The sequence below is a fragment of the Dermacentor andersoni genome, chromosome 3 (genome assembly GCF_023375885.2).
Source record: "Dermacentor andersoni chromosome 3, qqDerAnde1_hic_scaffold, whole genome shotgun sequence".
In the NCBI taxonomy this organism is placed as follows: domain Eukaryota; kingdom Metazoa; phylum Arthropoda; class Arachnida; order Ixodida; family Ixodidae; genus Dermacentor; species Dermacentor andersoni.
The window spans coordinates 222,117,522-222,130,683 of record NC_092816.1 but is presented as its reverse complement, the minus strand read 5'-3'; the positions used below and the strand labels follow the sequence as shown (position 1 = coordinate 222,130,683).

The following is a 13,162-nucleotide window of genomic DNA, read 5'->3' as shown; positions in this document are numbered from 1 at the left end:
GCAATAAATAATGTCAACACTTTTTAATGCAATACAGATTGAATCAAGCTAAGAAACTGCTGCCTCGCCATTAGAAGCAAAGGCGTTGCCCCATGCACCTGTCAGCACGACCACCATGGTAAATTGGCTGCCTGCAACTTGTGCACACACTGCTTAGCCACTAGTTCCTTGGGATTAAACTGTCTGACATTGCAGCACGATCTACCATCCCCTGACAGCAACAGCATGGACCAAATAAGTGACAAATATGGTAATTTCTTTTTGTATATGTATGTGTTGTGGTAGCTGTCTTTACCTAGACGGCAGCATCCTTTCTGCATTTACTTCGTAAAAGCATTGTATCATGTGGTGTGTGATGGGCGCACATTAACTGCAACTTGTGCACACATTGCTTAACCCCTGGTTCCTTGAACTAAACTCTATCTGACATTGCAGGACGATCTCCCATCCCCTAACAGCATGGACCAAAGCTTTGCAAACACCATAAGTGGCAAGGACATATCAAATATGGTAATTTATTTTTCTATATAATTGTGATGTGGTAGCTGTCTTTACCTAGCCGGCAGCATGCTATCTGGATTTACTTCGCGAAAGCGTTGTGGTGTGTGATGGGTGCAAATTAACTGATGCAAGAACCCCGGGTTTCCTACTTCCAACATTGAATTTAACACATTGACGTGCATTATTGGAATGACAGAAAAGAAGCTGCATCTCGCATCAGTTGTGTCAGACATTATAACTCTTGCTTTTGTTTTGTGACAGGAATGTGCTTGCCAAACTAGCCCCCAGACATTAATGGCAAAGTACTCAAGAGAAGAAAAAGATGTGGCAAGTTTCCTCCTAGAAATAGATTCAGGGACAAGGCTTACAGAAAGCAAGGCTGTCAAAGTGACATCGGGTTTTTTTCCACAGAAGTTTGTGGACACGATAAACAGTACCAACGTAAATACGTTCACAGGCCTGCCATCAGTCGGTGTTCTGAATGCTCTTGTGACGTGCTACACAAAAGTTCATCCGCTTTCAGGACGGCACCAGTTATGTGCAAAAGAAAGAATTGCATTGACATTTGTGAAATTGAAGCGTAATATTTCCACTGCATTCTTGAGCCACCTTTTTAACTGTTCTCTAACTATATGTAGCAGTATAATTGCAAAGACTGTTGAGTTGATGTCTGAAATATTAAAAGTAACTGTGGCTGTGCCACCAAAAGTAGATGTTGAACATTTGCCTGTCTGTTTTAAACTCGGTAACGTGCGTGTCATTGTAGATTGCACCGAAATTCCTATTGGCCAGCCCAACTGTTTGCGATGTGCATTACAGACCTACTCCTTCTATAAGAAAGGTTTCATGGTTAAATATATGGTGACTGTTACGCCAAGTGGTCTTTTTGCCCACATAAGCCAAAGATATGGAGGCCGCACCTCAGACAAGGCCGTTTTTGAGCAAAGCTGCCTCATCAAGCAACTAGACCCGATATCAGATGCCATAAAGGCCGACCATGGCTTTCTTATCGATGACATTTGTGCGGAGAACTTAATTGAGTTAATCAGGCCTCCATTCAGAAAACAAAAGAATATACCAAAGGGTGATGCACTTAGGACACAAAAGATAGCGTCAGCAAGAATTAGTGTAGAGCGTGCTATACAGCGAATGAAAATATTCAAAGTGTTGTCAACAAGAATCCCATGAAGCATGGTGGGACTACTTGACGACATTGTTATAATAGCTGCAGGCATCACAAGCCCCTCATCACCGATTTTAGCAACACATAAATTTTTGTGAGTCCTGCATCAATACATTTCCCGAATGTATTATGTGCATCGTAAAAGTGGTTTGTGCTTTCCATGCTAGGAAGTTTTAAAAACTTTACAGGAGTGGAAGTGCCATGTTCCTTACCAGCAGAGGTGGAGCAAGCGCTTGCCCTTATTTTACATTTGAAATAAACCTTTGTTGGGTTGTCCTCTTATAGATCAAGTGGTTTGGCTCTGGTAATCTAATTGCGTGGCTAATTAGAAACTAAAAGCATGTTGTTCCTGTCAGAAGTATTATCTTCATCTGAGTATTGACTACGTTATTTCTGAAACATTTTACCAAGAACTTCAGGCTTCATCTTAAAACCAGTAACACTAAGATACACGGCAGCCAGTCTCTGTATGGCAAAATAAGTCATGTTAAAGGGAAGCTGAAGATTGTCAAATTCAATAAGACGCTCATATACGGATGCGGGAACCTTATAAACCATGGAGGTAAATTTTTTTTTTTTTGGGGGGGGGGGTATTTTTGCTTAGGAGCGACGTAATCGTCGGTTAAAATGGCGCTGTAGCTCCGCCCCCCGTGGAGCACCCCGCGCTGCTGCTGACGCTGACGATGCGAGGGGAGACCGGAAACCGCGGCGTAGTGACGTCAGCACTGGTGTTCCGTTCCTTCGCAGTCTCCGCGACCGTGCCTCACCGTGCTTATTTCTGCGTGCGTGCCGTCCTAATCTGCTTCGCCCGACCCTACATTCCTGTGTGCGTATTTAGAGTGGTAGTTGACGTGCGCCGCATCAATTGAACTTGTAGGCCGATCATGCCGGTCTTCTGTGCACCCTACGGTTGCATGAACACCAGAGGCCGCGACGATGTTACGATGTTTCATTAGTTCCCGCAAGACAAGAAGCTTTCAGCTAAGTGGGAGGCTGCTGTGAAGCGAAAGAACTTCAAGCGCTTAAGAACAACAGCGCTGTGCTCTAACCACTTCCGTGACGACGATTACTACCAGAGTTTATCAATAATGCGTGCTTTGGGTTCTCCTTCGTGTTAGCACGCTGAACGGAAGGTGCATGTTTGTGTCCCACCCTTGACGCAGGTATTCGTCGCCAAGCGCCGCGAATTTTCTATTTGCACGTGTGTTGTGAAACAGCCGGCATGTTGCTACCATAACGCAGTGCAAGTGTAAAGTTTGCATGCGTTGGAAAGCCGGCTCACGCCAGGACGCTGCGCTCCCCCTTCTCTCGCGCACATAAAGAAACCGACCATCTCACATAGGCGACGGAATGCGCCGGTTACGAGTAGCGTGCGGATGGCGCGCTGATGAAGGTTCTATACTACACGTGCTACAACAGCCGGTGAACTTTTACCGCGTTTAAACCGTCTGTGTAGATTGCCGACAGCTTTGGGGCAGCGCACAAATGCCGAAGATCGCATCACCGCTTACGTTCTACGAGGAGGCATGCAGGAATATAATACTGCAGTTGTTTTCCCGGAAACGTACTCACTGGATCGCTGAGTGCAGCTTAGCAAAAAAAAATACTCGCCAAAGAACATTTCCAACACAAGGGGATGCTAAGACTTCGCCTTCGTTAGCGTGGAAAGCACTGCTTTCACCAGCATTTCTTGCTTCCTGTACAAGCCGGCTCTTCGCAATGGGCTCGTACATGCAGGTGATACAAGTGATCTTGCACGCGACAGCGGCAAGTGAGGCGATGGCTGTCGCGTTCACTCGTCGCCTACAAGCCGAACTCCACGCGAGCGACAGCTTTGAGCGACGACTTCCCGGTATGAGGGCAGCAATATACGCGCCGAAACTAGCGTGACCCGTGCTTTATCATTTTAAGTTGATGTATTTTACTGTAAAAAGGAGCATAAAAAAATTGGAGGACGCTTAAGCTTCGCCTTCAAGAGTGGAACGCGACAGCGTTCTCGTCGACCCGCCAAGGGGTGTAAGACAATGCGCTACGGCGCAGCGATCACTTACGAGGCGCCCCGCATCGGACTTCGCATCCACCAATCACGCGGTGAGCGCCGAGCAACGCAGCGTTCGGCGCGGCAACGAAACGTGCGCCTGAGCAAGCGGAACGAACCAAAGAACTCGGTGTCTCGGAAGGAGAAACGATCTACGCCAGCCAAATGTCGTGATCGGCACGGACAACCGAGCCGCGACGCGCCATGAAGGCCGACGCGATCATGGGGCTGACGCCTCGATGGGATGGTCCTCTGTCTCGCTTGGGAGCACCACGCAGACGCATGACTCCTCGGAAGCAGCTCGGCACACATCGCAGGGGACGCTTTCCCACCAGACGCGCTACGGCGCAGCGATCACGTCAGAGGCGCCCCGCATCGGACGCTGCACCTAGGAATCGCGCTGTGAGCGGAAAGAGGAGCCGCGTCGCCTAAACACCAGGGTTTGAGTGACGCACGCTGGAAGGGGAGAGAGCGAGAAAACTTATTAAACGCAAGGGTATTGGGGCATCCTAGCACCGGTCCCCGCGCGGCACCAGTGCGCTCAAACGAGTCGAAGGGGAGAAGCGGGCGAGTGGCGCGCCAACTGTCGGGGCAGCGCCGTACATTGCGAGGAGGGGGTCTTCTGTGGTTGCCGCAAGCTTGCTCGCGCTTGCTTGCCTGGCCGTCTCGTTACACTCGTGAAACACGGCGGCATGGCGACGCCTTCGCCGCCGTCACAGCGTCACAATAAAACCCCTCAATCTCTCAAAGTAGCGCCATTCGCTTCCGTCCTCCTCCGCTCGGCGCGGCCTCGATGGTGGCGCCGCCGGTGGTGGGCCTGCCGTAGCAGACGACGGCTAACACGCTACGGGAGGAAATCCGCAGAAAAGTTCGTTCGAGCCCTGCGGAGCAGTTTTTTCAATCGAGACCTTTCTTCGTCAGTCGGTAACTGGCCTTTAGAATTTCGTGTTAGAATTGCGGAGGAAATAGAGAAAATGACCATTATTCAAGGCGTACTTAAGGCGTAAAGCGCGCGACGTTGAGAGTTCGTGTTGCTGAAACACGACGCAAGCACGCGGTGTACTCAAACACGCGCGTAATTACCAAAGTTTCAGGTGTTGACAGCGTGAAAGTATGTGTACGTGGTTTCGTAGGTTCATTCACGTACCTGCAGGACACTTTTGTTCGGTCAGCGCGTGAGAGATTCCGGCTGTGTGCGGTCAGCAATGCCTGACAACAGGGCCGTTCTTTTCATTGCGGGGTGCTTTGGTAGTCGCGACGATATATTGTTTTTTTTTTACAAGTACTGCTCCAGGAGGGCACATGTAATGGCTAACGGAGGCCTCTGAAGAGCACGTAACATTACACTAATGCAGGCGTCGCAGGGAGTGTTCGCATACAAAATTGGCTGTCCGCGATCTTATACCCCCTTGGCATGCACAGGCTTCGGCGAGCCCTATCCAGCGCTGGTTCTAGCTTTGGTGTTCCCGTTGCCGCTTTGGTGCCCTGAAGGCGCCGTCAATAATGCGAAAGAATGACAAGTTGTTTCACTAGTAAATAAAATTTATTGAAGAAATACAATCGCGCCGAGGTGCCAACTTCTAAAGCAGCGCTAGCGCACGAGTATTATGAAACGCCAACGAGGAATTTACCGGCCTACGTACGACTCTACGATCAAAGTGCCCGTTAAACATCCCCAGGCGAGCTAGATAAAGTTATCCGGAGCCATCCACTACGACCTCCATCCTAGCTTTAGTCGCTTCGGAACGTTAAAAACATTAATCACCACAAACCAAATCAATACATGCGGGCGTACATTCGAAGCTAAAAGACTGCATCGTAAGTCATAGTGAGCCTTGCAATAGCGTCGAGAATGTGCTAACTTCTGGTGGAGCTCAAAACACACCCTGAATAAAGTCGCTTTTATGTCACAGGCCAGCTGCAGATGCGTGCATTTCACCGCAAGACGATACTACATGATAGAAAGAGAGCACATTCGAAAAAAGAAAGTCAAACAACGCGCTAAAAACCACGCAGACCATGAACGCCCACTTTTTCGAAGCGGGAGGCGTGAACTAGGCTCAAAATAAGAGATTGTGAGTAGCCGTGGCCCTTACTTCACTAAGCCGTGCGCTCTTTGCCACTTCCTCGAAGTCAGCCCGCCCGATCCTGCGAATCCACACTTTTTGCGTTGCGCACGCCGGACGGCAAAGCAAAAAGCTTTTTGCCCTCGCTGTGTCTGTTGCGGCAACAGACAGCATGGTGCAGCAGCATGGCATCGCAATTAAGTTCTCGGCCCTGCACATTCTATTACGCTAACGCACTCCGTCAGTCCGCCTGCCGTACTTTCGTCGCGCAGGCCCAACAATGGAGGTCGGCGCGCGCTGGAAAGAAAAAATATACAAAAGCGCGGCGCCTGCTTTGCGCTGGAAAGAAAAAAATATACAAAAGCGCGGCGCCCGCTTCCACGTGACACAGATTGGCCAATGGGGGAGCGGAGGAGGCTGGGGCGACAGGAGGCGTGGAGGAGGACGCGCCAGGGTGAGCGGGGTGGCGGAAAGATCTAATGTTGAATTCCAATGACGGAGTCGGAGGAAGTTTTTCTGCTCGTTTCGGAGCAACTTTGTTCCAATGACAGAGTGAGTGCGGGAGTAAGGTGTTCCAATGAGAGAGTCGGAGTGGATTCAGAGCGGGAGTCACTCCGTGGAGCAGAAAAAGATGCTCCGCCAAAATCGGCGGAGTGGACCGGAACTCTGCGTGACGTATTTCCTTTACCACGTTTGTCTGCTGGGAGGCGCCACCGGTCACGACTCGCGAGGAAGCAAAAGCTGCTGCACGCTTGGCGAGATATCCATTCCGCACTGTTAAAAAAAAAAAACAGGCGAACGGCGCTGAAGAGACAAGTGACCGGTGCGGTGGTGCTGGGATCAAACAGCGGAAGGAAATGACAACACGCAAGGTATCCTGGGTAACTCGGCGATAGAAGTTCCGCTTCCGCCTTGCTCCGGCGGCGCAGGTTGTGTTCCACTCGCGGATTTGAAGGCGTTGCTCTACGCCAGAGTCGAGTGCTCGCTTGCGGAGTCCGTCGGCTGCTCCGACTCCGCCATTGGAATTCAACATAAGAATGGTGCTACTTTTGAAAGATTGAGGGGCTTTAAGAAGCGGGCGAGTGGCGCGCCACGTGTCGGCGCAGCGCCGCACATTGCGAGGAGGGTGTCTTCTATGTTTGCCGCAAGATGGCTCTGCGTGTGCGCAGAGCGGAGAAGGAATGTAGCAGAAACATACTTCGCTACTCGTGTAACTGCGACTTCTGTAAGTTACAGGCTCATAATTACCGATATACACCGCAGTATAACTTTCTACGGCACGTTTCTAAGGCAACACCGCATTCACTAGAGGCGCTTTTGTACCGCTTTGAAGCAGCGAACTCGTGACTGAGTAACTTAATCGGATCATTCGTTTTAGGAATTAGTACTACGTGGGACGCTCGGAAGGATGGAGGACTTGCTTTCATTTCATAGAATTCGCTAATCAGCCGTTCAAGTGCGACTGCCATTTCTGTTCTAAAGGCTTTATATAGAGATGCACCGAGACCGTCTGGCCCAGGAGACTTGTTTGAACTAAGCTCCAGAATCGCTGATTCAATTTCCTCAGCCGTAATACTGGCTTCTAGAGCGTGCACAAGGTCGTCCTCTAATCTCGGCATCAGCGATATGAATTCTGTTCTGAAGTAGTCAGTGTGTGTATTAATGTTGAATATATCTGTGTAATGTTCGACGAATGCCTGCTTGATTATTTCTCTTTGATTTGTGATTTCGTTTTGATAGCATATTTCTGTTATCTCTTTCGACAGAGCGTGCCTTTTTTCATCACTGAGCGCGCGTTTGGTGGCCGTCTCTCCGAAACACAGTTTTTCGTTACGCGCCCTTATCACTGCGCCACGGTACATTTCTTCGTCTATTGCCTCGAGCTTAGTTTTAGTCTCCTTAATTTCTTTTGTGAACAATCCCGGCTCGTAGCACTGCGTACTTAGCATAAAATCTAGGGCACTCTGCACCTCTTTAACTCGTTGTTTTTCTTTTCGCCGAAGCGCACATGATCTATCAATAGCGGCTGTTTTAATGTCACATCTGAACTGCTCCCATACTTGCATAAAATTTCCGGAGTTACTTCGCAGCATGTTCGCTATATAATCCTTGACTTTAGTCACGTACTCTTCATCTTCCAGTAATTTATCGTGAAACTTCCACAAGTCCCAATTAAATATCGCAACTATTCCCTTCGTACCGATTGTAACCATGACTAGGCAGTGGTCACTAATAGAGACATAGATCGTCTGCTAGTCAGAGCATAACAGCCAACATTCGACAGGAACATATATACGGTCCAGTCTAGCATGACTGCCTCCCTGAAAGTGAGTGTACATTGCCTGGCCTTCATGCGTCGATATCAAGCCTACATCTTCAAGGTCGTGCTCACTTACAATTTCTGAAAGTAACTCGGCGCTCCGGTCCCGAAAGGAACGGCTTGTTGTCCTATCCTCTGGTCTACAGACGCCCAAGCAAGACCACCGCCTTTCAGTAAGCAGGACAGGCTTCACCTGTCGGAAGAAACTCTCCCTTTCAGCAATTGCATTCGGAGCGTATACACACACAGCTCTCCAAGCAACTCCATCCGATTCAAAATCACACATTACAAGACGCCCACTTTCACACGAGCACACAGCATCAAGAGCCCCAATATCATTTCTTAAAAAAATAACGCATCCACCCGCTCTTCCAACAGCATGACATACGCAAACGCTGTATCAGCTACGATAGACCGCTACCAGTCTGTCTGGTTTCCTGAACCGCAAGCAAATCTATTTCGTTTTCTAGCAGAAGGCGGTTCAGTTGCAGTTGCCTTCTACGCGCAGACAGGCCCCTTACATTAAGCGTAGCCACACGTAGGCTGGACGTGACGTTGGTCTAAGGAAATGGGAGACGCCGATCAGTCTACTCACACATCAAACAGGGTGAATCCATATCCATTAAGGCGTTTGAGCTTAGTACTGACCCGATCAAAGACCGGGATTCTACCGCTGTGGCAAAAGAAGATTCCGCTAAGGCGGAGGGAGAGTAGACGCAGTACTGCGTTTCGGTGGCAATTTCGGTTTGGGCTTCAACGGTCCGCGGCGCGTTGAAGGTGCCTTCGGCGGAGGCTCCTCGCCGCGTTCACCGACCAATCTTGGTTCCTGATTATCCGAATCCTCGTGAGCCCGCTTCACTGGTACACTTGACGCTGCGGGCATCTCGGCATCGGCGTCTTCCTGGTTGTCGCCCTGCTGCCCAGTCGTAACCAGGCTTACAGCATTCACGCTATCCGCTTTTTCCGGAAGTAACGCTGGCTTTGATGCGACGGCCGGCTGGGTTTAGCCCTTACCGGCTTGGCTGGTATCTGCAAGGGGTGCGGTTGCGGTTTCCTTAGGTGTTGACTACTTGGTAGCATCATCTCCCCCACTTCCGCAGGTCACTTCGACCGCGTCTGCTTCATCCATGATGTGTTCGGCCGCTTCATCACTTCGTGCCTGGCCCGTAACACTAGCGTAGCTACGCACGCACTGGCTCTCATCGTGGCCGAAACGCCGGCATAGCCCGCAGCGTGGCACCCGACACTCACGGCGTATATATCCTTTTCCATGGCACCGAAGGCATAGAGGAGCCCTACCAGGAACATGGACGAGAGCGACGTCCTCACCAACACGCAACTGATGGGGCAAGTTCTCGATGGTAACGCCCACCTTCAGTTTCAGTGTAACCGACCGTGTTGTTGAAGCCTTGTCGACGCAGCCTTTAACCTTCCACTTATCGCGGTTTATTTCGGTCACTTTTCCGAACGCTGCTAATGCCACTGGCACGTCGTCATCTTGCACACCGTGAAGCAGCCAAAACAGCTTCAGCCTGACACCTTGGTTGTTCGGGTCAATAACCACGCAGCGGTGGTCTTTCACATTGAAAGCTTCGGCCTGCAGAATCTTTGCCTTCGCTCCTTCGCTGTTGAAAGTAACGGCCCACAGGTGGTTCATCTGATATGCCCCAAGGGCAACCACATCCGGCAGCAATGACTGTCCTTGAATGCTGTGACGGAATGTATGGGCGCGTGGCCATGTTGCAATTAGATCTGCGCAAGGCGTTCGATAAAATCGTACACGAATTTCTGTTCTCGATATCAATTTCTGTTCTAGACCATATCAATGTCGGAACCGTTATTACAGAAGGTGTTAAAATGATGTACAATGGTTGTATAGCGAAGCTGATAATTAATAGGCAGTTAAGTGATGGTATTCCTGTGCTGTCGTCTGTGAGACAAGGCTGCCCTTAATCCCCCCTGCTTTTCGCTCTCTACCTCGAGCGCTTTTGTTTGCGGCTGCTGAAGAGCCCGAACATCCGGGATTACACTTTTCATAAAACTGAAGTTCCAGTTTTAGCATATGCTGATGATGTAGCAGTGTTTTGTACGGACCATGACAGTGTTAAAGCAGTTGTACAAGAGGCTGTAAAATTTTGTACTGCAAGTGGAAGTGCTATTAACTGGAACAAGTGTCTTGGTTTGTGGCATGGGAATTGGCATTACAAGCCTGAGATGTTTTCTAACATGCAATGGGCGGTAACTCCAGGCACCTACCTAGGTGTCCCCCTCGAACATTATCGAGATAGCAAAGAATATTGGGACAATGATGTAGTGCGAGTGAAAACCCAGACCGGCAAATGGGGAGGGCATAAATTTTCAATGTTTGCAAGAGCTACCGTGTATAATTTGTTTTTAGTTGCTAAAATCTTTTATGTGATGCAAGCGTTATGTCTGGAGAGGATGTCTGTGCAAAAACTGCATAGAGTATTTGCGATGTTTATTTGGGCCTCAACATGGGAACGTACAAGTCGTAGTAATCTGTTCCATAGTGTGTTGAATCGTGGGCTGGGGTTGTCACATTTGTTCCTCAAACAGATTGTAAGCAGGTTTGTTTTTTTGCGTGATCAAAAGGATGCTTTTCTCAGAACAATGATTCAAGCTCGACTGCGCGATTCATTGCCTGATTACGTAGTGTCGTCCATGTATACGGGGCCAATGCCTTTAAGTGCTTTTTTGCGTGAAGTGGTCGCGTCTTTCCAAATACTAAAAGCAAGATTTTCTAGTGAATATCTGGCCGCTGTTACTAGTAAGAAGTTGTACAAAGATCTTGTTGATGTATTCTTGCCTGCACCGTTGTATCGTACAGTATTGGTTTTAGGTTCAGAACGAGATGCTCTTAAGAGAGTTAAACGAATGCCGGTAAGAGCTTCTGTTAAATCTTTCTTTTTTCAACTACATGCAGGCACTCTCCCAGTGAAACCATGGCTGCAAAGCAAAGGCATTTTTGTACCTTGGTCTGTGAATTGCTTTATATGCAAACAACCGGAGACGATTGAGCATATCATTTTGGACTGCCGCAGTGTTCTTATGGGATATTCTAAAACGTAGCTTTAAAAAGGAATTGCCGTTAAGTGCTTTCAGGATACGCTTCCTGCCGTGCGCGGAACCAGAGGGAGTGCCTGTCGATCTGTTAATGCTTCTGTGCATGCACAGCGTGTGGCGAACGCGTATGGATATTAGACATGAGCGCATTGTTCAGGCCCCAGCACATGAATACTTCATTGAAAGTGTGTTATATATACGCGAATTTTTCTGTGCACAGAGTGATCCTCCTGATTGGCTAAGTGCTTTGGACAAAGTGATTAGCCTACATCGTTCTTATCACACCACACTAGTCCGGCATTGACTAGTTCTTTTTATGGCCATGTAATATTCACATTGTACTTTCTTTTGCCAAGCCGGTAATAATAATAAAAGACTCGTGGCTGAGTAGTAGCGTCTCCGTCTCACACTCCGGAGACCCTGGTTCGATTCCCACCCAGCCCATCTTCCAAGTTGTTTTTTATTTATGAAGTGACTCCCGGGATTTATCGCTCACGGCCAACGCCGCTGACGCCTACGCCGACACCGGCTTTTCTGCGACACGAGCTCCTTAACGCTGTCGCGTTAAAATATTTCTGAAGGTCTTGCACTAGGATCGTATTCTTCCACGTGTAAAATTGAATAGTTTGCTCGTTCCGTGCGGTAAACAGTAGCATTTGAGTTATGTGCATCCAGTTCCGGCTTCGCACTATTGGCTAGTCGCTCATAGCACTTCCGGGCGATGAGCGACGAGTTCTAAATTTTTAGAAACGAGCGATCTAGCCACAACACCGAGCGATCTGTTCAAGCGACGGCCTGTTTTGGCGCTCGAAGCCATCGCCGTCGCGCGCAAAGTCGCTCTCGTGTGGTTTGGACTTAACGCTGAACTCCTCAGAGAAACGCAAGCTCTCGAAATTTTCCATGACCGTCTCAGCAAAATAGCATCAAACTACCTTGCACCGTGCTTCGTGTGTAGCGGCAGCAGTCGGTCCGGACGAACACCATTGCTGACGTCACGAGGCGCCCGACCAATCACAGGCGGAAACGAGGCGCGCGAGCTGCCCTGAGTCTGCTGCTGCACTTTGCGTCGAAATAAAATACGTTTGAGCTTTCTTTCGCTCAATTTCGATGCGATATTCGAATTCGAAGGGCTGAAAATCATGACGTACTGCTCTTCACTCATTTTTTCTGGAAAAGCTTTCAGCTTCCCTTTAATGGGGTTGAGACTTCAAATTTGTGGCTTGCGCTTTCTTTGTTTCAAACATTTCTTATTGCTCCAGGAAGCATGATACACGCTCAAATATTCTTATATTCTCAGTAAATAATTTCATATTGCATCACTTATATCAACAATTTTCAGTTTAGGTTTGTGGGCGCAGACTTGGAAAGTGATGTCACTCTCTAGGAAGCTTGGTCACGTGGGCCCACCGAGCTGTGACGCACACACTCCTGCATCATCTGGTCCCGCACACACGTTCTGTACCAGCGCAGGCAAACAAAATCACGCCAACAGTTCTCTTTGCTAGCTGCGGCAGCTCCAATTATGACTCTACGTCTGACGCGGCTCATTGCCCTCTAGACTCGAGGCTCTCTAGGCTTGCCCGGTGCTGTGGGTCACCATTCATTGTACGTCACTTTATTGTGGTATGACGTTACTAAAACTTTCGTTATGCTTCCAACACAGTGACGTCGGTGTCAATCGCGGTAGCGATGGGTCTCGATCATGAGAATGAGCATTTAGGCACCCTTAGGAAGCGAATTAGAATATATTTTAAACATTTTCTGTGTCCGATGTTGAGTGTCCTTGCATACAGAGGGAGCCTACAGTATGCTTTTTATAGCCTCGAAATTTGGTGTCTCACCCCTTTAAGCTAGTGGGAAGTGTGAGGAAAGCACTTTTCCTTCATTGCAAACTAATCTTTTATAGTGCCGCTCCTACAATGGTGGTGTGGCTTCGCTTTTTGGCACATCAATTCCCCTCCAACCATTTC

The 13,162-nt window shown here is 48.8% G+C and overlaps 1 protein-coding gene across 1 annotated transcript; it reads left to right on the top strand.

The window, feature by feature from the left end:
* The first annotated feature begins 1,167 nt into the window (after window positions 1-1,167).
* Window positions 1,168-1,689, top strand: LOC140216629 (uncharacterized). The gene has a single exon (XM_072287009.1). It carries the CDS (start codon window positions 1,168-1,170, stop codon window positions 1,687-1,689), a length of 522 nt encoding a protein of 173 aa, XP_072143110.1.
* The last annotated feature ends 11,473 nt before the right edge of the window (window positions 1,690-13,162 follow it).

Coding starts and splice junctions, on each gene's coding strand:
- LOC140216629 (XM_072287009.1), top strand. CDS start 1,168: ATGTCTGAAATATTAAAAGTAACTGTGGCTGTGCCACCAAAAGTAGAT.